Source organism: Schistocerca gregaria, chromosome 11 (genome assembly GCF_023897955.1).
Source record: "Schistocerca gregaria isolate iqSchGreg1 chromosome 11, iqSchGreg1.2, whole genome shotgun sequence".
In the NCBI taxonomy this organism is placed as follows: Eukaryota; Metazoa; Arthropoda; class Insecta; order Orthoptera; family Acrididae; genus Schistocerca; species Schistocerca gregaria.
This window is the reverse complement of record NC_064930.1, coordinates 86,403,608-86,429,049: the sequence shown is the minus strand read 5'-3', so window position 1 is coordinate 86,429,049 and position 25,442 is coordinate 86,403,608. Positions and strand designations below refer to the sequence as shown.

Genomic DNA, 25,442 nt, shown 5'->3' with positions numbered 1-25,442 from the left:
AGAAAAATGTTGTCAGGAGACTCACCGGAATGTAAAAATTATGTCAGATTTTTGTTTTACAAGTAAATAAAAAGTCAGGTCAGAAAGGGTTAAGAAATGAATCACCAATTTTCAATAATGGATGAGAGCTGTTCTGTAGCCATTCTACTTAACTTTTTACACATATTATATGTGTTAAATATCAAATTTACAGGACATGTATTACATATTATATACTTACTTAAATATTAGATGGGTAACCTCTCACCTTCCAGCAATTAAGTTCTCACTCTAGTAGAAAATCATTCCTGAAGGTACACCATTTCTGACACCATATGAATATAATTGAAATGATTTTAAAGAGGTTGAGAACAAACTTCAATATATGAGAACATGAAAGAAATGATCAGCATACTACATTTCCCTATGAAGTAGCACAATTCTTTTGCAACAAAAACACAATAAAAAACTGTCATTGATGGCTTTCATGCCTCACACAAAATGAGACAGTATAATTGGTGTATGAACAGAATGCAACAGACTATATAGAAGGACACATGAAGTACAGTGGGTATAATCAACTTATAATTATGTAAGAACACTGAATTCATGATTCATTGAATATGACATGTAATTATCAGAATAGTTTATTAAAATCAAATTACAAGCTGTTGACAGAAAAGTCACCTTTAAATCACTAGACCTGTAATGACTTAATTTTTAGCAATCCTGATAATCAAGAACTAGATTCTATTCACCTGCTATAATGGTACTCTTGGTGCTAACAAATTTTATGAAGTAAACAGGCTTCACAGATAGCACTCCAGAAATACTCAGCACATTGCACCATGATATTTTAGTATCCATTCGCCAAGAAAGCCCAGATGCACATTACTTAATGCAGATACACACATTAGTTGACAACGTATGTCTCGAGAAGGGAAATGGCTAAGTATTACCAATCAATAAGGACAATTGGCTGACAAGCAGGAAAAAACTCATTCCTGTTTCCTTTACCACATTAGAAACCTAAACGGGTTGCAATACATAGGCAGCAGAAGACACCATTTTACAGCTAGCAACTGACAGATTTAGTACTTTGTCCTATATTTACAAAACATACCACTCTTTTAGAAACAATAAAGAGCTATCTTTAATGTGACTGTCAATTATTTCAACAGAAACGTATTCCACAGCTAGTTGGTTGCAAAGGCATGTCATAGAAAAGCACCAAACTTGAGTAATATGAGGTATAATCAGATTCTTCAGATAATACTAACAATCAAGCCTTATTATACATGTATAAATAAAGGAACTTACACAATCAACCTTCAGGCACAAATGTTGATACAATGAACAATATTATATAACTATTAACTAATAAAAGTTTAAAATGTCACAAACATTCGTCAATAATGAAGCCTCAAAAAAAAGTTGCTTCAAACTATCTGTGGCATATGAAATTTAACTAATGTATTGATATATGCATAAACATGTTATTCAATAATGTGTCCAAAAGTGCACTGATTATTACAACAGGACAAAATATATATTTATTATACTATGACCATATGTACAATGCTGAAGTCGCTGTTTAGACTGTTCTACTGATATTTTACAGAACTACCTTAAATGAGGATAAATTATAAATACCAATATCAGCAAAACTACACTGGTTAAATACAATGGGTACATACATTAAACATAATTCTCAATTTTCATTTAAATCCTTCAAGAGACAAATAAACACACACACACACACACACACACACACACACACACACACACACACACACACACACACACAGACAGCTAGTTACAAGGGGCTACTTTTAGCCAGTTTACACACACAACAATTATCTCTCAAAATACAATCTTTAAAAAGTTTGTCTGCATTTCCACATGTAAGATTTTCCACAAAAACCTGTAAAAAATTTTCGGCTATGCACAGCTGTCAATGATCAGAGCTCTGATGCTTTTAAAATGGGCTCTCCACAATGCACTGATATAGTATCATAATAATATCTAAAAGAATTCCCTCTGTGCAATTACTGTTGTCTGTCTACAGCACATTGCTTAAAAAATCTAGTTCAGTTTTTGCAGCTGATCAGTGACATATTTTTGTGAGATCTGTCTTCTATGTTAACATACCTACCCAGCTTATCGAAATTTCTTTAAAATATCACACAGTTATAAAATTTTTGTACTCTGGCGAATGTGTATTAACCTATGCGCATTCAGACTACCAGACTGAGTGAAGGCTCTGCCACAAATGTGACATTTGTAAGGTCTCTCGCCACTATGCATTAAGTGATGTTTCTTCAGACAACCAGACTCGGTAAATGATTTGCCACAAACAACACATTTGTGTGGTCTTTCACCAGTATGTATCAAAATATGCTTCCTCAGTCCACCAGCCTCCGTAAATGATTTTCCACATACATTACATACGTGTGGTTTCACACCAGTATGTCTTAATTTGTGTAGCCTGAGACCACGACTATTAGCAAATAATTTCCCACAGATATCGCATTTGTGTCTCTCCTCGCCATTGTGTATTAATGTATGCACCTTTAGTTTCCAAGAGTTTATGAACGATTCACCACAAACATTACATTTGTGTGATGCCTCAGCAGTATGTTGTATTAAATGGGCCTTAAGATTATGTGACCTTGTAAACGATTTGCCACAAAAGTCACATTTGTAAGGTTTCTCTCCAGTATGTATAAATATGTGATGCTTGAGATTTTCCGATTCAGTATATGATTTCCCGCAAACATGGCATTTGTGGGGTCTGTCACCAGTATGTATTAACATGTGCCTCTTCAGGCTACCACATGCCGTAAAGGATTTCCCACAGACCTCACAGTTGTATGGTCTCCCACCAATATGTATTAGGGAGTGCGTTTTCAGATGACTACGCAGAATAAATGATTTCTCACAAACGTTACATTTGTGTGCTCTCTCGCCAGTATGTGACAGAGAATGCTGCTTGAGATGAAAATGGCGAACAAAAGCAACCCCACAAATTTTGCATTTATGTGGTCTTTTGTCAGTATGGTTGTAAGTATGTTTCTTAAGACTGCGCAAAGCATCAAACGATTTTCCACAAACGTCACATACGTGTGGTCTCTCATCATTGTTTGTTACTGAAGGACTTGACTGACTATAGGATTCCCCAAAATTATCAGATCTGTTTGGTTTGATATTAGAGACTGTGCTATGTTGTTCACTTTTTCCTTGGCTAGTCCTTTTTTCCACCATTGAATGCCTACTCAAGCTATCATGGGTATGAAATACTTCACCACATCTGGTACAGATATGTACAGGTGGCTGTACACCATCAATATGTGTAAACACATGCATTATTAGACTGTACTTTGACAAAAAGGTTTGCTTGCATGAACTACATGTGAATTCATATTGCTTGGAGCTGTTATTACTTCTAGCACATAGGGCATTATCCTGCTTAGTGACACACACTTGATTTAGAGATCCACTACCAACAACATGTGTCGATTTCTCTGCATCAATGTCCAGCTCCACACAAGTCACTCCCTGCAGGTATGTTTCTTCACATCCAGTGCTGCCACACTCATTAGCGATTTTAGTCAACCTGAAGCATGAACAGAAAGGCAGTAAATATCTCACTCTCTACATACACGAACATTACTTCAACAGTCTACAAATTCTTATTTCTAATGGAGAAATAGTTTCAAGTATACACATAACAACATTCCTGCTCATTCACTGCTTATGAGATGAAACTGTTTCACAAGCGGTAAGATAACTTAGAACTAGCTTGAACCTTGAGTGGTTCCAAATTGAGTTTAGAGTGGAATTGGTAATAATATTACAACAAACATTTATGATAACACCAGCAGTACACTGAGTTAAACAGTCTGAGGAGCCTGTTTTTCAGAAGAGATGATTATACGGGAAAATTTCATATTTTCCACTCATATATTGTATATTTGCCAAGCTAACTGCAGTTACATTTTTGGCTCAAAATAGGAAAGTCAATTTATAAAAATGGACACCAAAGTAAAGCTTGTATTCGAGTTCACATTAACTTTCTCCATTCATTCTATAGTTATGTTTATATGTCGTGCAGTAATTTGTTGCACTGAGTGCACACTATACATCCTGTATTTGTTGCTTTATGTAACACACTATGGCAGTAAATGCATGTGTAGAGTACATGCGAGTTGCGAGGTTACCCTTTTCGTATTGTTCTTTGGTCATTACTAATTGATTTACAATGGTGCTGAACTGTCATGTTACAGCCTCATGTGTGTGTCTTTCTGTCTGGGTCAATAACTTATGCTACTATGTCATTCGATTGACTGTAGATGACTTGGTTTTCTTGGTTACATTAAATGAGAAACAGTGAATTGTGGGAATTTCGTAATAATGATTTTACAGATTAAATATTAGGTAAACATTTTGAGATGTAATCTGTTGAATACGATGTAGCAGCCACAAACACTGACAGCAGGACAGTCCAGTGGAATGGAAGGACCTTCAAAAGTCTTCCTGCATGAAATCACATGCCTGTTAGGATTATGAAGATAATGACTGGAAGTTGGAAAGCTAGATCAGCTAAAAAAAGATTAACATGAGCCATAATCAAAGCACTGAGTGAAGTGCAGCAGAATTTAAAAAAAATCCAAACTTGAGAACAGTGCAAGCCTCTTCTTGAGCTACTGGGATCTAGTCACAAGGTTACTGGATTTGTGGTAAAGATACAGATGACTAGCTGGTCACAGATTGAGGTGATTGCAGAGCACAGATGGGAACAAAATGTAATGAAGCTTTAGCCCTGATGCAGAGCTGGTGCTTACAGAACAAGCTGCAAGTGGTACTAAATTAAACTACTTACATAGTGCTAAAAGGTAAATCATCTGCAACATGCTATTTGTTTTTCACACTAAACAATCTTCAATCAATAGACATCCCTCACATTGCTAACTCGGTCTATATCTTGATAATGATCTCATTTTTAAAGGCTATGTATAAACCATGCCCAAACAAACCACAAAATTAATTTACAAGATTGCAAATATCACCGTAGGTCAATACAGAATAACACTTGACACAGTACAGTAACATGCTGCTGACTGACTGCTGTAGCTGGGGCCAATGACTGGGCATATAAAAGTATACAGGGAGAGCCATTCACAACACTACATTGGATAACTACTAATAATCCTGTAAATACACTTCCTACAATTGCAATTTTGGAGGAGCCACTTACTGCCTACAGAGAGAAAATGTAAAAAAAAATGCAGGCGGTAACTATAGATTTACTGAACAATATAGGTGCTGAACAGAGGTAGGCAGACAAGGAAAGTCAGTGTATGTGGATATATATGGTACTGGTTACAGAGTGTGTTCACTAATGCCAAATGTTAAAGAGTGAAGTAGACTGAATGACTTACTTTCAGCAACAGGTTTTGCGAAATGTAGGCATTGACCCTAACCCTCATATCGATGCATATTCAAGTGCAAAGAAGACAACTTTGTGTGGTCAGACTGGAATCATTGTACATCATTCTTCATCACAGTGATCCAGATGACTATTCCGAACGATACAGGTGAGGGGGCCAAGCAATGTCCACTTTTAAAATGCTATGATCCAGTAAAGCACGTGAAATTTTGCAGCGTTTTTAAAGAATTCACTGGCAAAAAAAAGAACAGGAAGTGCAACCTGATAATTCAAAGAAAATAACATGCAAAAGTAGATGGAAATTCCCTGTATCTCGTCTAATAATCTTCTGCCACCTACTGCCACTCTGATGATTTTCACATGTCTGTGTTCTGACACTGACTGGCTTCGCTCAACTCTGTGGAGCTGGCTCTTCAACCACTATCACTGGTTCCAACTGGGCACAGGGAGCAGAGGCCACTTGCTGAGAGGGTGCCACACTTCTCCACTACTTTTCCCGTGCCTTGTCTTCTTGCGTATTTCTTCACATTTGCTTCATACTTCATTGAATCTTGGATCCCATTTCCAGAATTTCTGCATGCTGTAAGGCTACAACACAAAGAGGACATTGACCACCTTTCTTATGGGTGCAACTGCAACTGTCATGGCTGCCAGCACACTGATTACATATCACACTGATTTTAACACAATTGTGTCATGTGATCTATTCATTGACATTTAGTGCTGAATGCAGCTGTGAGAGGTTCAAACTTAAAAGTCAAAGCATATTAGCATATCCAGGATGAAGATCATTTAGATGACATGATCTCTGTTCTTGAAGCCTGTACTGTTTTCAGATATATCTACTGCCAAGATGAACAGTGGAGGTCTCTTCTTATCAGTTCGATCATGACGCTTCTGTAGCATATTGAATCCATGGTTAAACAGTGCTTGATGCGGTCTTATCATCAAATGTCCATGGCAGCCCTTGTAGGAGGGCTGTTAGTTCTTGTGTCTTCTTCTGGAGAACTGCCCTACTTGGGTACTCAGTCTGATAGCCCTCACTCTTCTTCATGGTCACGTCAAGTGATTGCACATAGCTCCAGTGCGGCATTGTTATTAGCTGCAGTGACCTTGAGGGTGTACTGAAATTGCATAATTTCCATATCATTCAATTTATCCCCTGTATACTTAATGTACACAGGTAGGATATTACAAAAGTACCTATCACAAAGTAGCGCTACTTGTCTTCTATATAGCCCTACACCTTCTGAGTTTCACTCATATCTAGGGACAGCAAATAATGTTGTATATTGGGTGCACTTGGCATGAGTTGACTCTACAAGTTCACAGACAGTGAACGCTTGCAGCAGTCTTCTGTGTACTGATTGTGCAGTCTAATTACTGTGCATTAGTTTACCTTAATGCATGTCTCATTTGAGAACTGTGTAATGTAATGGACTACTGAAGAGTGCGATACCACCCTTATAATCGCATCTGCCCTTGCGGGGTCAGTGTTCCAATTTCATTTCTATGATCGTTTTTATTTAATATTATTGTATGTAGTATTTAATTTTGCCCAAATCTTTTTTATTATATTATTCTATAATGTGAACTTTATTTGTTTATTTCTGGAGAATATGTTGGCACCACTGTGAGCCAAAGACATTCGTGTGTGAAAGATAGGGAGTCGGCCATTGTTAAGGTGACTGTTGGAGTGAGTTAGTTGGACTGTTTTGGAGAGAGCGTGGTTTTGTGAGGTGGACTGTTGATGGGAGTACGGAAGGAAGTCTGTCGTCCTATATAGGGAGTATCTATAAATAGTATGTGATATGAAGATGGAAATTATTGAGAAAAAGTTAAATTAATAAAAATGAAGAATCAATAGCAAAACAAAAAGCGATTACCAGTTTTCTTTAACACACAAAGACCCGGACCTAATATTAACAATGTTAGATGGACAGAACGCACCATGGCGAGAATCAAGACAATGAGACCAAATTCAGCATCTAAAGATAATGTATTTTAATTAGTTTTAGTATTCTGTGATGTATCATCCTTTTGTCTAAATATTAAGCTTAATATCGTCTGTTGTAGATACAGACCACACAAGCTGGCGGGGTGTCGTCAATTGATCATCACAATCTCAGGGTTTGAAATAGCATTTAAATGAATTGTAAGTTTGTCGCTTGATATTTGATTTTCACCCCGGACGAAAGAGGGTACATTACAATTGGGGGCTCTTGTCCGGGATCCATTGCATTATTGTACTGATACTCGTTTTATGTTAACAGATATGGACTAATAATGTATTAGAAAGAGGAGGAGAACGATCTAAATGAAAGGAAATATAATCTACTGACAAATGGAAGTAACAACCCAACGAGAATAAGAAAAATAAATAATAACAGATGTGGGACCATGCGGGAAAACGAGATAAGTACGCCTATTAAGTTATTTGTATTGTTGAGATTTTGGGCGTTTTGTTGGAGCAAGAGTTTCTTAATTCGATTAAAAATGACCGTGACAGACGAGTTGGAACAAAATCAGCAGTGGGATAAAAAGTCTATCGAAAGTGTTCAAGCAAGTGCTAGTACAGAAATGGCAGGTAAAAAATCGGAAGGAAAGGTTGAAGAATTAGATATGTCCGCTATGTTTCAATTACTGTTAATACAGAATGCTGAACAATTCGATAGTTTGAACAGACGGTTCAGTTGTTTGAATAAGCAATGTTCTGAACAATTTAGTTTTTTGAATAATGTAATTACAGAAAACGCGAAAAGTATGGAAAAGAAAGTGTCTGATTTAGAAGAGAAACTTTTAAAAGAAAATAGCCAATTGGCTAAGGAATTCTTTAATGAATGTTCAACTATCAGATCGGAAATAAGAGAGACGAAAACAAGTTTGGAGGAGTGGACAGACGAAATTGAAGATAGGGTAGACAATGTGGAAGATAAACTCAATAAAGTCGAATTAACAATCAAACGGGAAGTGGAAGAAACCGCGAAGTATTTTGAATCATTTTCGAGTGAGAGAAAAATTAAAGATAGGGAAATGATTACCAGAACTGACTTACATACGACAAATGTCGATGACAAATTGTCATTGTTCGAAAACAAGGTAACAGAAAAAGTGAAAATTATTGAACATAATGTAGATTCTTGTAACAATGTAATTAAAGACAATGCGCATGAGATAGTTCGACTACAGAAACAATTAAATGAAATGCCGGATGATTTAGCTATGAAATCGGTAGCGACTTGATTTAACGGATTTTGGCCAGGTACAAACGTGCGTAATTTTCCGGGAGATGGAAAATTACACCCAGTTGATTTCATTATGAACTGTTGTGACAATTTTTCGTTCGAAATGAGTGACACTGTAAAGATCAAATTTGTTAAAAAATTCTTAGATGGAGAAGCATTGTCGTGAGCTAATCTAACCGCCAGTTCTGATTTAACCTATAGTCAATTCGAAAAAAGTTTTTTGAACAAATTTTTCTGTTCAGGCCAAAATCAAAAGCGATTTTCTTAATGGGACTAATTAAAAAGAATGTGATGGTACAATGAGGGAGTTCTGCGAGAAACAGCTAAGAAAGTTGGCGCATTTAGACAGACCTTTTGATGAACTAACGCAAATAGACGCTCTAAAAAGGAGGTTACCAAATAGAGTTCAGAGGGTCTTGGTATATGAGCCAGATGATTCAGTTGAACAATTTTTGAATTACGTGGAGAGATTGGATCGTGCATTAGAAAGAAGCAAAAGATTTAATGGGCATCATTATGAACAAAATCATGGAGGGTGGAACCAAAATTCTAATAATGGGAATAATGGTAGGCGAAATAATCATAATGGGAATAATCAGCAGGATCGTCAAGCTAATTTTCAAGGAGATTTCAATAGAGGAGAGAATAGCAACTGGCGTCAACATGAGAATAAGGGAGGTAATTATTAAGGTGGGAACAGAAATAGACAATGGGAAAATCCAGATAGAAGACAAGATGGGAATGGGCAAGGCCGGTTAAACTAAGAGCCGTCCCAATGAGGGCCTGTCAGTTTGGGACGAACAGATATAATGCTAGAAATCAGGCTAAGTGGAATCAGAATAGGTATATGATTACAGAAAAAGACATAGTAATAACATGACAAGAGCACCGGAAATTGATAAGAGACCATTTGATAAACAGTTTTGGCAGCAAGTCAGAGAGAAGGCTATGAGCACAGATAATTCTAGACACATTAGTAATGAAGATTCAGAGGTTAGTGGGGAGATGATGAATAATTTGTTCAGGCAGGAAGAAAGTGATGTGAGGGGGGATGTAGGTGGGTGTTCCTATGTTAATAATAGTTATGATACCTTCGGAATAAATGCATTAATGTATTCTGATGAAATTGCAGTAAATCGATATCTGAGTGATGTAAGAACTTCTGTGGGTGAGAATGTCAATCAAGTACTGAATAATAAGGTTGTAGAATTAGAAGAAGTAGAGTGTGAGAAGTCGTGCTGAAGTAGATAAGGTTAGGGAAGTTGAGTCAAATGGTGAGATGTTAAATGATGCTGAGAAAGAGGCAGTTGATGATAGTGATGATATGGAATATAGAAGTGAAATAAGAGTATTAGTTGTGATTAAGAATGATGCAGATGTAGTTATGAAGGAGGAGGGTAATAGTGTTACAGAAAATAATCATTCAGTACAAGAGGATCAGGCTGCAGTCACGTGGGTTAATACATCACCAGTAATAGAGGGAATAGACAGGGATGACATTAATATTGCGAATGAAGAGAAGGTAATTATTAACTTAGGAAACCAGGGACAAGAGTTCATTTGTAGATTATGGGACAGCCTTAATGAGGCTAATAAACATAATATGTTTTGGATACAATTGTTATCCATCTGCGAGAAGGTATATCCTATTTGGTGGGAAAAAGCAAAAACAAGTATAAAATGTAAAATTGCCTATGATTACTGATAATAATAATGTGTCTAATTATGTTTGTGTTGAGAATCCTAGTTGGCTTTTGCACAATGTGCAGACTGAAAATAGTTTAGCTTATGTCAAACAAAATGATGATCTGAATTTTAATAGCGTAGAAGATGACTTGATGCATGAAGATGTTGGTGAGCAGGAGAGTGAAATTGTAGGAAGCCCATACATGCAAATTTGTATTAATGATTGGACAGGTTATTGTTTGATTGATACTGGAAGCCCGATATCAGGAATCAGTGAAAAATTGAGGGATAGGATAAATAAAAACTATGAATTTGCAGAATTACCAGTAGTGGGGGTTAAAATTAGGGGAGCGACAGGAAGATTCAGTAAAACAGTAAAATGTCAAATTCTTTTGTCTTTCAAAGTTGGAGATGTGGTCTTTGATCAGGGTTGTCTTGTCATCCCTGACCTGAGTGAGGACATAATTCTAGGTATGGATAGGATAGTAAAAGCGGATATGGGATTTAATTGGAAAAACAAAACTGTCAAATTTAGGGAACCAACAGATAAAAATAAGTTGTATACAGAGAGCTTCATTGAGAAAAATAGTAATAGTCATAATCAGGGTGATAGTCTTTTCAGATCATAAAGCACTATCCTACTTACAAGAATGTAAATTATACCATAGCAGAATCACGAGATGGGCACTTTTTCTTCAGCAGTTTAACTACACCATCAAATATATTAAAGGTGATGAAAATTGTATAGCAGATGCTCTTTCAAGGCATCCTTTTGGAGAATCTATTGGTGACAATGGTGATGAAGGAGGGAATGAATTTAAAATTATGTATTTAAAAGGGATAAATGCGGAGAAAGGTGATGTGAAAATCTGCAGTGACATTAGACGGTTTCAGAATCATGATGAAGAGTGGAAACTGGTGAAAAGTTATATTGGAAAGAAGGGAAAAGAAAAAGTAGGGCAGTATTACAAAGTTCATAGGGGAATATTATTTCGGAGGATGAAGGAAGATAGTGAGGTATGGAAGTTATGTTGGCCATATGAATTTGTCAAATTACTTGTAAAATATATCCATGAAAGTTATGGTCATTGTGGGGCAGCAAAATGTATACAAAAGATTCAAGAAAACATTTAGTTTTACAATATGGCGAGGACTGTGAGGAAAATCTTGTCCACTTGTGACTTGTGTCAGAGAGTCAAGGTATCCAATCAAACGAGTAGAGGTCAGATGCAAAATATACTTCCGAAACAGCAGCTTGATGTTGTAGCAATTGACTTGTATGGGCGACTGCCAACCACTAGAGGAGGGTTTATGTATGTTTTTGTAGTGGTGGACTTATTTTCCAAATTTATTAAGTTGTACCCATTGAGGAGTGCTACTAGCAAAAACATTATTTCATGTTTTACCCGTGACTATTTTAAATGTGTAGGTGTACCCAAGGCAATTCTTAGTGACAACGGATCACAGTTTACATCCAAAAGTTGGGAAACATTTATATGTAGAGAGGAGATCAACCACATACTTATTTCAGCTTATCACCCATCCAGCAACCCAGTCAAAAGATACATGCGTGAAATTGGGAGATTATTTAGGACTTACTGTCATACTGACCACAACACTTGGATACATTACATTAGCAAACTTGAAGATGTGATGAATAGCTTACAGCACAGTTCAACAGGATTCTCTCCACATGAGATACTTTATGATAAAAAGCCACCAAATCTTATTAGTGAATTGATTGAGTTTCCAGCATATAACAGCTTATCAAAAGAAGAAAGAGAGGAGATTGTAAGAAACAACATGAAAAAGCAAGGGGAAATTAGGAAAAGTAGACATGATAAGAGGGGGAAAATGTGCGAGTTTAATGTGGGAGATTTAGTCCTAGTGAAAACAGTAGAAAAGTGAAAATCATTGTGTGGGGAACTTCAGAAATTCTTTTGATATTTATATAGGACCATTTGTGATATCTGAGAACCCACATCCAAATGCCTATAGGTTGATCTATCCTGAATCTAGAAAACTTTTTGGTCTATATAACATCACGGAGTTGAATCATTATAAAAGTCCAAGCTAAGTTTACAGTGTCACAATTTTGAAAACTTGGGACTCTGTCTTGATCTGTATCTTTGCTGTTTAATCTTGCATTTTGTTTTGTATATACACTCCTGGAAATTGAAATACGAACACCGTGAATTCATTGTCCCAGGAAGGGGAAACTTTATTGACACATTCCTGGGGTCAGATACATCACATGATCACACTGACAGAACCACAGGCACATAGACACAGGCAACAGAGCATGCACAGTGTCGCAACTAGTACAGTGAATATCCACCTGTTGCAGCAATGCAGGCTGCTATTCTCCCATGGAGACGATCGTAGAGATGCTGGATGTAGTCCTGTGGAACGGCTTGCCATGCTATTTCCACCTGGCGCCTCAGTTGGACCAGCGTTCGTGCTGGACGTGCAGACCGCGTGAGACGACGCTTCATCCAGTCCCAAACATGCTCAAAGGGGGACAGATTCGGAGATCTTGCTGGCCAGGGTAGTTGACTTACACCTTCTAGAGCACATTGGGTGCAACGGGATACATGCGGACGTGCATTGTCCTGTTGGAACAGCAAGTTCCCTTGCCGGTCTAGGAATGGTAGAATGATGGGTTCGATGACGGTTTGGATGTACCGTGCACTATTCAGTGTCCCCTCGACGATCACCAGAGGTGTACGGCCAGTGTAGAAGATCGCTCCCCACACCATGATGCCGGGTGTTGGCCCTGTGTGCCTCGGTCGTATGCAGTCCTGATTGTGGCGCTCACCTGCACAGCGCCAAACACGCATACGACCATCATTGGCACCAAGGCAGAAGCGACTCTCATCGCTGAAGACGACACGTCTCCATTCGTCCCTCCATTCACGCCTGTCGCGACACCACTGGAGGCGGGCTGCACGATGTTGGGGCGTGAGCGGAAGATGGCCTAACGGTGTGCGGGACCGTAGCCCAGCTTCATGAAGACGGTTGCGAATGGTCCTCGCCGATACCCCAGGAGCAACAGTGTCCCTAATTTGCTGGGAAGTGGCGGTGCGGTCCCCTACGGCACTGCTTAGGATCCTACGGTCTTGGCGTGCATTCATGCGTCGCTGCGGTCCGGTCCCAGGTCGACGGGCACGTGAACCTTCCGCCGACCACTGGCAACAACATCGATGTACTGTGGAGACCTCACGCCCCACGTGTTGAGCAATTCGGCGGTACGTCCACCCGGCCTCGCGCATACCCACTATACGCCCTCGCTCAAAGTCCGTCAACTGCACATATGGTTCACGTCCATGCTGTCGCGGCATGCTACCAGTGTTAAAGACTGCGATGGAGCTCCGTATGCCACGGCAAACTGGCTGACACTGACGGCGGTGGTGCACAAATGCTGCGCAGCTAGCGCCATTCGACGGCCAAAACCGCGGTTCCTGGTGTGTCCGCTGTGCCGTGCATGTGATCATTGCTTGTACAGCCCTCTCGCAGTGTCCGGAGCAAGTATGGTGGGTCTGACTCACCAGTGTCAATGTGTTCTTTTTTCCATTTCCAGGAGTGTATTTATGGTTATTACAATGAATATCTTATGCTCTTGCCTTGCACGATGAGTGCAAAACTTAAATGTTTCTTTATACTCATGTGATTTGAAAATACAGATTTTTATCTTAGTATCATTGTGTTAGTGTAAGTTGATGAGGCCATACTTCATCTGTTTAAATATGGCTATGTTGTGCTCAAAAGAGCATATTCATTTAGACATTATGCTTAATATCTTTGTTATTGATATTTATTATACACAGTGTAAACTGTTTGTAACATTTTGTCACTGAAGATCCTTTATGAACCAGACTTTATGAGTAACTGACCAACACACTCTTATGCTAAGTATTTGTGTTGGGGAGAGAAGTTTTCATGTTTCCATTCTTGTTTATGCTTATGGAGTTTTAACTTTTGTATTATCATTTTTATTGCATAACTTTGTCTTGTCCAATAACTGTGGACTTTTAACGCAGATCACTAGTCTTATGTTGTTTGAAAACATGTCACTGTGCACATAAGTAGATACCTGGACAGGCATTTACTCTTGAACCAGTGAAACAATTATCATTTCTGTGAGAAACTTACCTGAACTATAGTTTTAGAACAGTTATATATGCTATACATTGTTTTTCTTGTTGAGGCATAACTCACAAAATATGAGTACTTAAGTATAATAATTTGTACCATTGCCTGTTGTGAGGCTTATCTACTATTACCTCAAGTATATATGGATTTAATAGGATGCCATACCCTTTAGAAATGTACATTATGGTTTACTGATACCTAACACAAAAACACAATGATAGGACTGGAGATAAATAACAGTAGATGAGATTTTTCAGTGGTAAACTTTTATTCATGAATCCTTTTTATGTAATATTTAAATTTCTTTATGCCTTGCGTTAATACTTAGTCAAAATTCCGGAGGTGTGACATTTGTTCTGTACCTCTGAGACATCTCATTCGGAACTTACCTTGCCACTGACAATATTGTGTCTGTAATACACAAACACTTAAGTAATTCTGTCAAGATTTGATTCTGAGATCTATGAAATAACTGTGAAAGCAGTCTATATATGATAAAACTGTACACTCTAAATGGCATTAGAAATCTGGAATTAATCACTTACTGAAGATATACATTAAAACTGCAGATATTAAAATGCTGACTATTTCACTTACTTATGCACAAAGCTATGAAACTTTGGTTTTGTTGCATGGTCAGCTCAGTATGGGTTAATTAAATGGGGAGTAGACGTTATGTCTTATGACATAGGCAACTACACTAACCACAAATTTACACTTGTGAAATGACTTATATGCTACAATATGGATATGTGACTGCGAGAAGTTATGACCAGAGTAACATGTCTTTACTACAAACTATGTGAGTTGAAGTATGAGGATGAAAAACTGCAATTAATCTTGAGTGAACCAGCGTCCATACTCTAATAGTGATGGTGGTCCTGTTTTGCCACAGTTGTATATACTATGTGGTTCTCATGGAGACACATAGACACTGTGCACCTTGGTACTGGTTGGACTTCTGCATACTGTTTAGTCTTGCGTCCTGTGCATATGGCCAAGATTGATTGAAGGCTGAGTATTGGTGGCAGAAGGTGGATGATTCTGCAATATAATTAACTAATCTATAGGTTTTATCTGACAAAGGAACTGGGTATGGAGAGAGGACTACACACTGTACATAGATGTACACTTTACATGATTACACATTGCCTATGCCATGAGTAGAGGAAATTTTCATATATATGTATTCATATTTTCTTTGAATTTTAGGATTAGAAGTGTGTTTGCTATTTTATTATCTTATATTGAAAAACTGACCTGAGCAAGCAATTGCTAGCTTCTGTTCTGATCAGTTGAGAGAACAACAACACTTTTATGTGGATGGAGCTCCGTATCTCCGCAGATTTATGTTTTACTGACTAACTCTGGAAGAAACTGATCTTGTATAGACACAGAATATGAGATAAGGGTAGGTTGGATGAGTGTCAACATGGAATGGATTAGGATTAGAGGATAAAGTACATGCAGGAACTAACAAACACAAAACTTTGTGTAGTATTTACATGTATTCACTTTATTACTATTTAATTTATATTTGTGAGAAAAGTATTTTCCCACTACATTTGAGGGAGTTTACAGATTCCCATTGCAATGCCACCTCCGAATTTGTACATTTGAATTATTTTATACATATGTACAACTGAAGCATGATACAACTGATGATGGCTGCGTTAACATGATCCCACTGTACTGTCATTTCTAAACTCTCACTTTCTAGCTATTTTACATTACATTATGGAAAACTTATTGATATGAGGACGCTGAGACGCTTATTTAACTGAGATTGTTCAAATGATATTCTTTACATTAAAAAAATATTAGCTACATATTTCTCAGTAGATGTCTGAACTAAATTGAAAATAACCTTTTTAGCTGATGTTAAAACCAAGTCGATATAAGACCACATTAATCTCTTTTATGTCTTACTTTTAGTGTCTAATATGATTGTACAATCATTACATAAATATGTAAGTGAACTCTGGTAATCAAACCCAGTATGGTAGGGAAGAGGCATCCTGGGTGAGATACCAATGTATTTATATGTGACTAATTAAGTGTTGTATGATTTCAGGAAAATTACCATGATATAATTTGACAGTTGAGGCGATTAAGTGGACAAATTCAAGAGGAGAAGACCAGCAGAAAGAGACGAGAAGACAACTATTGAAGATTACATTAATTAAAAAAATACGTTGTTCGTTGTGTTGCGTATCTGTTGAGATCTCTTGCAAAATACTTTTGCATGAAATCTCGAGGGTGTGTGTAATGTAACAAACTACTGAAGAGTGCGATACCACCCTTATAGTCACATCTGCCCTTGCGGGGTCAGTGCTCCAATTTCATTTCTATGATTTTTTTTATTTAATACTATTGTATGTAGTATTTAATTTTGCCCAAATCTTTTTTATTATATTATTCTATAATGTGAACTTTATTTGTTCATTTCTGGAGAATATGTTGGCACCACTGTGAGCCAAAGACATTCGTGTGGGAAAGGTAGAGAGTCGGCCATTGTTAAGGTGACTGTTGGAGTGAGTTAGTTGGACTCTTGTGGGGAGAGCGAGGTTTTGTGAGGTGGACTGTTGATGGGAGTACGGAAGGAAGTCTGTCGTCTTATATAGGGAGTATCTATAAATAGTATGTGATATGAAGATGGAAATTATTGAGAAAAAGTTAAATTAATAAAAATGAAGAATCAATAGCAAAACAAAAAGCGATTACCAGTTTTCTTTAGCACACAAAGACCCGGACCTAATATTAACAATGTCAGATGGATGGAACGCACCATGATGAGAATCAATAAAATGAGACCAAATTCAGCATCTAAAGATAAGGTATTTTAATTAGTTTTAGTATGCTGTGATGTATCATTCTTTTGTCTAAATATTAAGGTTAATATCGTCTGTTGTAGACACAGACCACACAAGCTGGCGGGGTGTCGTCAATTGATCATCACAATCTCAGGGTTTGAAATAGCATTTAAATGAATTGTAAGTTTGTCGCTTGATATTTGATTTTCACCCCGTACGAAAGAGAGTACATTACAATTGGAAAAGCAATATCTCCCATCATGTAACAGCAATAACAGCTTATATCACCAAATTGTCCAACATGCCAGGCTGATAATCACAATTTCTGCAAAAATTACCAATACATACAGACAGTCATAACTTTTCTCCTTTATGCAGGAGACTGAAAATCAGCTGAGAAGCTTAAGAACGCAGGTTTATTTACTACACATTATATTTCAACATCATTTTTCCAGAGTTTTAGTCTTCACTGTTTCAAACCTTGCTCTTACCGAAAATTATGGAAAGGATGATATTGACACAACATTCTTGTACTATTGTAACCAATATTGTGTTGTTGTGGTCTTCAGTCCTGAGACTGGTTTGCTGCAGCTCTCCATTCTACTCTATCCTGTGCAAGCTTCTTCATCTCCCAGTACTTACTGCAGCTTACAATCTACTGAATCTGCTTAGTGCATTCATCTCTTGATCTCCCTCTACGATTTTTATCCCCCACGCTGTCCTCAAATACTAAATTGGTGATCCCTTAATTCCTCAGAACATGCCCTACCAACCGATCCCTTTCTGCAGTCAAGTTGTGCCACAAACTCATTTTCTCCCCAATCCTATGCAATACTTCCTCATTAGTTATGTGATCTACCCATCTAATCTTCAGCATTCTTCTGTAGGACCACATTTCGAAAGCTTCTATTCTCTTCTTGCCCAAACGATTTATCGTCCATGCTTCACTTCTATACATGGCTACACTCCACATAAATACTTTCAGAAACGACTTTCTGACACTTAAATCTATACTCAGTGTTAACAAATTCCTATTCTTCAGAAACGCTTTCCTTGCCATTGCCAGTCTACATTTTATATCCGCTCTACTTCGACCATCATCAGTTACTTTGCTCCCCAAATAGCAAAATTCCTTTACTACTTTAAGTGTCTCATTTCCTAATATAATTCCCTCACCATCATCCAACTTAATGCGACTACATTCCATTATCCTTGTTTTGCTTTTGTTGATGTTCATCTTATACCCTGCTTTCAAGACACTGTCCATTCCTTTCAACTGCTCTTCCAAGTCCTTTGCTGTCTCTGACAGAATTACAATGTCATCAGTGAACATCAAAGTTTTTATTTCTTCTCCATGGATTTTAATACTTACTGCAAACTTTTCTTTTGTTTCCTTTACTACTTGCTCAATATAAGGATTGAATAACATTGGGGGAGAGGGTACACACCTGTCTCACTCCATTCCCAACAGCTGCTTCCCTTTCATGCCCCTCGACACTGTAACTGCCATCTGGTTTCTGTACAAATTGTAAATAACCTTTCGCTCCCTGTATTTTACCCCTGCCACCTTTAGAATTTGAAAAAGAGTATTCCAGTCAACATTGTCAAAAGCTTTCTCTAAGTCTACAAATGCTAGAAACGTAGGTTTGCCTTTTCTTAATCTTTCTTCTAAGATAAGTTGTAAGGTCAGTATTGCCTCACGTGTTCCAACATTTCTACAGAATCCAAACTGATCCTCCCCGAGGTCAGCATCTACCAGTTTTTCCATTCGTCTGTAAAGAATTCGTGTTAGTATTTTGCAGCTGTGACTTATTAAACTGCCACATCTGTCAACACCTGCTTTCTTTGGGATTGGAATTATTATATTCTTCTTGAAGTCTGAGGGTATTATGCCTGTCTCGAACATTTTGCTCACCAGATGGTAGAGTTTTGTCATGACTGGCTCTCCCAAGGCAGTCAATAGTTCTAATGGAATGTTGTCTACTCTGGGGGCCCTGTTCGACTCAGGTCTTTCAGTGCTCTGTCAAACTCTTCACGCAGTATCGTATCTCCCATTTCATCTTCATCTACATCCTCTTCCATTTCCATAATATTGTGCTCAAGTACATCGCCCTTGTATAAACCTTCTATTTACTCATTCCACCTTTCTGCCTTCCCTTCTTTGCTTAGAACTGGGTTGCCATCTGAGCTCTTGATATTCATACACGTGGTTCTCTTCTCTCCAAAGGTCTCTTTAATTTTCCTGCAGGCAGTATCTACCTTACCCCTAGTGAGATAAGCTTCTACATCCTTACATTTGTCCTCTAGCCATCGCTGCTTATCCATTTTTCATTTCCTCTCGATCTCATTTTTGAGACTTTTGTATTCCTTTTTGCCTGCTTCATTTACTGCATTTTTATATTTTCTACTTTCATCAATTAAATTCAATGTTTCTTCTGTTACCGAAGGATTTCTAGCAGCTCTCGTCTTTTTACCTACTTTATCCTCTGCTACCTTCACTACTTCATCCCTCAGAGCTACCCATTCTTCTTCTACTGTATTTCTTTCCCCTATTCCTGTCAACTGTTCCCTTATGCTCTCCCTGAAACTCTGTACAACCTCTGGTTCTTTTAGTTTATCCAGGTCCCATCTCCTTAATTTCCCACATTTTTGCAGTTTCTTCAGTTTTAATCTACAGTCTATAACCAATAGATTGTGGTCAGAGTCCACACCTGCCCCTGGAAATATCTTACAATTTAAAATCTGATTCCTAAATCTCTGTCTTACCATTATATAATCTATCTGATACCTTTTAGTATCTCCAGGGTTCTTCCATGTATACAACCTTCTTTCATGAGTCTTCAACAAGTGTTAGCTACGATTAAGTTATGCAATGTGCAAAATTCTACCAGACGGCTTCCTCTTTCATTTCTTAGCCCCAATCCATATTCACCTACTATGTTTCCTTCTCTCCCTTTTCGTACACTCTAATTCCAGTCACCCATTACTATTAAATTTTTGTCTCCCTTCACTATCTGAATAATTTCTTTTATTTTATCGTACATTTCTTCAATTTCTTCGTCATCTGCAGAGCTAGTTGGCATATAAACTTGTACTACTGTAGTAGGTGTGGGCTTCATATCTATCTTGGCCACAATAATGCATTCACTATGCTGTTTGTAGTAGCTTACCCGCATTCCTTTTTTCTTATTCATTATTAAACTTACTCCTGCATTACCCCTATTTGATTTTGTGTTTATAACCCTGTAGTCACCTGACCAGAAGTCTTGTTCCTCCTGCCACCGAACTTCACTAATTCCCACTTTATCTAACTGTAACCTATCCATTTCCCTTTTTAAATTTTCTAACCTACCTGCCCGATTAAGGGATCTGACATTCCATGCTCCGATCCGTAGAACGCCAGTTTTCTTTCTCCTGATAACGACATCCTCTTGAGTAGTCCCCGCCTGGAGATCCGAATGGGGGATTATTTTACCTCTGGAATATTTTACCCAAGAGGGCGCCATCATCATTTTATCATACAGTAAAGCTGCATGTCCTTAGGAAAAATTATGGCTGTAGTTTCCCCTTGCTTTCAGCCGTTCGCAGTACCAGCACAGCAACGCCGTTTTGGTTAATGTTGCAAGGCCAGATCAGTCAATCATCCAGACTGTTGCCGCTGCAACTACTGAAAAGGCTGCTGTCCCTCTTCAGGAACCACACGTTTGTCTGGCCTCTCAACAGATACCTCTCCGTTGTCGTTGCACCTACGGTACGGCCATCTGTATCGCTGAGGCACACAAGCCTCCCCACCAACGGCAAGGTCCATGGTTCATGGGGAGGGGGGGGTGAACAACTTGTCTTTTCATATTGATCTTACATGGGGATGCACCTGCCTCAGATCCTCCAACCAAATCTTTTCATAGAGATTGAAGTTAGATACCTGCTCAAAACGTGGTCCAATGCACTATTCCATAAACATAGAAATAGATTGAACTTAATCATTATGACATCACAGGCACAACAAACTCCTGTAGTAGTTTAGTGAAAATGGCTCCAGTCTGAACACAACACATTACTTCAATTTTGACTTCTGAAGCTGGCAGTTTTATATTTGGAAATACATCTAATAAGATAATAATAAGCTGCCAAAGTCTCAAGGTGAGTGGTGTATGTCAGCAGCTAACAGACACAAATAGATTTCTGCTTTCATCACGGCATTCCTCTGCATATAATCGAATACTGTAGTATTGTTGGGTGTCATCCAGGAGTTCCTGCAGCAAGTGCTTGATGTGACTGCTTTGCAGTACCACCTGGTTACTGGAACATACCACAACAGCATGACACACTCCTTGCCTGTGCTGCAGCAAACTACAAATACATGGAAGCTAATTAGAAATACCATGTTTCTTCATTAAAACTGATAATTTCATTTTCCAGTGCACTTGCTGAATCACAGGCACTGTCAGGATTGTCTTTTCCAATATTGGAGTTGATTATCAGCTGAGTGCACTCAGAGGTGGTAGGCAGTACTGCTGAGGCTATGTTAAATGCAGTAGCATTGGAGCCAGGGCTATTTGTGGCAAATAGCTTTGATGTAGAAACTATAACCTTCCAAGTAGCCTTCAGCCCAGCATCCTTCTTTCCCTTATAGGGCTGAACAAGGTCTACTTGCCTATACTGCTGAATGGAAAGTTGGTTTTAGAGAGCATGAACCAAACTGAGAATTTTTCAGATATGCCCCCTCTGAAACCTACCAAAATTCTGGATTCTCTGTACAATGAGAACTGAATCCATAATTTCGAATCCTTGAGTAAACCACAAGGTAGCACAGGGGTCACACATGAACAACGGAGTAATATGCGGCCAAGAGTTCACACTGATAGAACACCACTAAAACAAAACTAATGATATGAGCTTTTCCTTTCTTATGTTCAACTTCCACCACACTCCCTGACCTAGATCTCTACTTAAGCAGGTCCAAAGTACGGAAATAAAATGTTCTTTATATGCTTATGACTGAAGGTTTATGTAGAACCCACAGCACCCGCAGATAAGTTAGACAGAGAGCAGAGGAATGACACAACAAGTCACCTTGACCCATGACCAAGGCACCTACTCCCAGTCTCCACTAACCCTTCACCTACTTGCATTGCAATGTTCCCCTTGCAGGCTTTAGCTCTATGTTAACCAAACCAACAGTTGCGTAACACCACCCAATGATTGCTTGTTAGTGTCCAAATTACACTATTTTGTGCTAACACTAATGATCTATGATCAATCTTACTCATACACAATGCAATCAGATAGATGGGTGTTTGCATGTATATATCCAAAACAATGGACCATACACAAATCCATCAACCCCTAGTATCCTTGGTTGAAGATAAATGGATTCAAATAGTCCACAAACTCCCCTAAAAAGCATGTCTTTGTGATTCCATCATGGTAACAAAGAAGGCATACATTTAAACAGATGTAAATGTAAACCACACCAAATACTCATCACAGGTCCTTGTAGGCCACATTGTCATATATGTACAAAATCACGACAACAACAAACCAGGGTAGGATGGTCAGGCTGCAGTGACAGGCATGCAAACCATTTTATCCCAACAACATACCTGAAACTTCCTGGCAGATTAAAATTGTGTGCTAGACCAAGCCTCAAACACAGGACTTTAGCATTTTGCTGGTTACTGCTCTACTGACTGAGCTACCCAAGCTTGACTCATGACCCACTCACACAGCTTTGATTCTGCCAGTACCTCATCTTCTACCTCTCAAACTTCATGAAAGGTCTCCTGCTGAGCTTCCGAGAGCAGCACTCTTGGAAGAAAAGACTGAAAGGTAGGAGATAAGGTACTGACACAATAGAAGCTGTGAGAACAGGTGACGAGTTATGCTTAGGTAACTCAGTTGGTAGAGAGCTTATCCACAAAAGGCATGGTTCCATGTTCGAGTCTCAGTCATACACACAGTTTTAGCCTGCCAGGAAGTTTCATATTAGAGCACACTCCACTGTGGGATGAAAATCCAATTCTAGTTCAACAAACCTCCTCACAGTGGGACTGGAATCAGCCAGGCTGGGCTGGCTGGTTGACTAGTCACTGCATTGGATAGAGTGAAAGGGTTGAGGGGTGCTAAACCCCAGTGGTGGGCAGTCTCACAGCACCAAGTTGAAGGTGAACAGTGATTGATCAATTGACTTATTACCTGAGATGGGTTATGGGACTAAATGGCGAGGTCATGAGTTCTGAGTATCTGAAGTTAGTCAGGGTCTGCTAAAAGTGGAGGCATACAGTCAGAGGAGTCAAACTATAAAATAATGAACATTAAACACACACAGAAAAAGGCATGAAAGGTGAGACCAAATCTAAAAACTGGAAAAAAAGTGGGAGGTTATGGGGCCACAGACAAGGACGACTGGAAAGGAAATCGCAACCACAACAACCTGATCCTGCTCCAAGACTAAAGTAGAGCCTTACATCTGGAAATAAAGACCACTTTCATGGAGGGAAACGAAGACCGGTTCAACCAGTTTAAGGAATCAGGAAGAATATACTTAGCACAAAGGGCTGAAAGAAGGGTGATCCACCAATATGTGAGATACCATCAGTCTGGCTCAACAACAATGTTGTAGGAGTGGGATGTTATGTAGGAGAAAAAAGGGGGTGAGCCAGGTATGACCGATGTGTCAATGGAATAATTCAGTGGACTCCTAAGAGGAGTGAGGAAGAGCACCAAAACTGTAGTATACTCCTTGATTGTGCAGAGTTTATTACTATGAGCAGTGGCACTCCAGATGGCATTTCACTTTTGGGAAAAGAAAGATTTGATGTAGATCCACATATCCGCAGCTCGAATCATGAAAGGAAATGGGGAATAAGCCAAATGATGAGCCAGTTCATTCCCAGGGATGCTACATGATGTGGGACCCACAGAAAGACAACTGAACAGGTGGCATGCCCAAAGGCAGAGAGAAGGTTAATATAGCAGAGACCAAAAGGTGATGACAGTAGCATTAGTCGATAGCCTGCAAGTTCCTCATTGAACCTGAAAAAAATTAAAATAAAAAGGAAGGCCCTGTGAATGGCTAGAAGTTCTGCTGTGAACACACCACATGACCCCAACAATAAATGGTGTTCAAAGCCAGTAGAAGCTGTGAAAGTTTATCCCACCTTATCGACTATCTTAGAACCATCGATGTAAAGGATGGTGGCACCCTGGAACACTGCAAGGATGGCATATACAAGACAATGGAAAACCATAGGATCAACAGAGATCTTAGGACCCTGGAATAGAGTGGTCCTAATCCATGGTCTAGACACCATCCAAGGGGGGTGGATGTTATGGAAGGAAAGATGCAGGGTGTAGTCCAACGAGTTGAGATTTAGATCTCAACAGAGGGAAGTGAGACACTTCCCAACTGGCAATCCCATCTGTGAGTGGCTGTTAGGAGGGAGAATCTCTCACTGGCAAAGAACACAGGGTACACGCGATGGTCAAGGAATTGGTGAATAGTGATTGCATAAGAAACAAGGAGTTGGCTGTGTTCTATGTGTAGAGGGGGAATCTCCACTTCTGTGAGGAGACTATCAATGCGACTAGCGTGAAAGGCATCAATAACCAGATGTATGCCACAATGAAGGACTGGCTCGAGCAGTTTCAAAGTGGAAGGGTCTGCTGAGCCATAAACCTGACAACCATAATCTAGTCTGGACAAGACCAGAGCATAGTAAAGATGGAGAAGACTGCATCTCAAACTGTCAGGGCAAGGAGACACAGAATTAAGCTTCCACATACATGTATGTATTCTTTGGGTGGTGAATGTGGGGCTGTGCTACAACACTGAGGTGGTGGTCGTGTAAATAAAGTTCTGGGTAGGGGTGTACTGTAGCTTGACGACAAAAATACATAACTCACATTTTGGAGGGAGAAAACTGAAAACAATGAGATGGCCCAGGCAGAGGCTCATAGGATGGTGCCTTGGAGCCAGCACTCAGCAGATACTAGCAAGTGGGAGCTGCACCAGATGCAAAAATCGATGATATACAGCACTGGAGTAACCAGAGGCCTCACAGAGGTCGCAACACCATTGATGGCAATGAGGAAGAGCATGATGCTGAGCACAGAACC

The 25,442-nt window shown here is 38.9% G+C and overlaps 1 protein-coding gene across 20 annotated transcripts in view; it reads right to left on the bottom strand.

The window, feature by feature from the left end:
- Positions 1-595: 595 nt before the first annotated feature.
- LOC126295452 (zinc finger protein ZFP2-like) overlaps positions 596-25,442 on the bottom strand; it is a 909,451-nt gene continuing 884,604 nt past the window's right edge. For all 20 annotated transcript variants that reach the window (XM_049987955.1, XM_049987969.1, XM_049987970.1 and 17 more), the window contains one exon: positions 596-3,595. In XM_049987955.1, the coding sequence (XP_049843912.1) occupies positions 2,170-3,595 (1,426 nt within the window). In that variant the 3' untranslated portion in view covers positions 596-2,169. The remainder of the gene's footprint in view (positions 3,596-25,442) is intronic.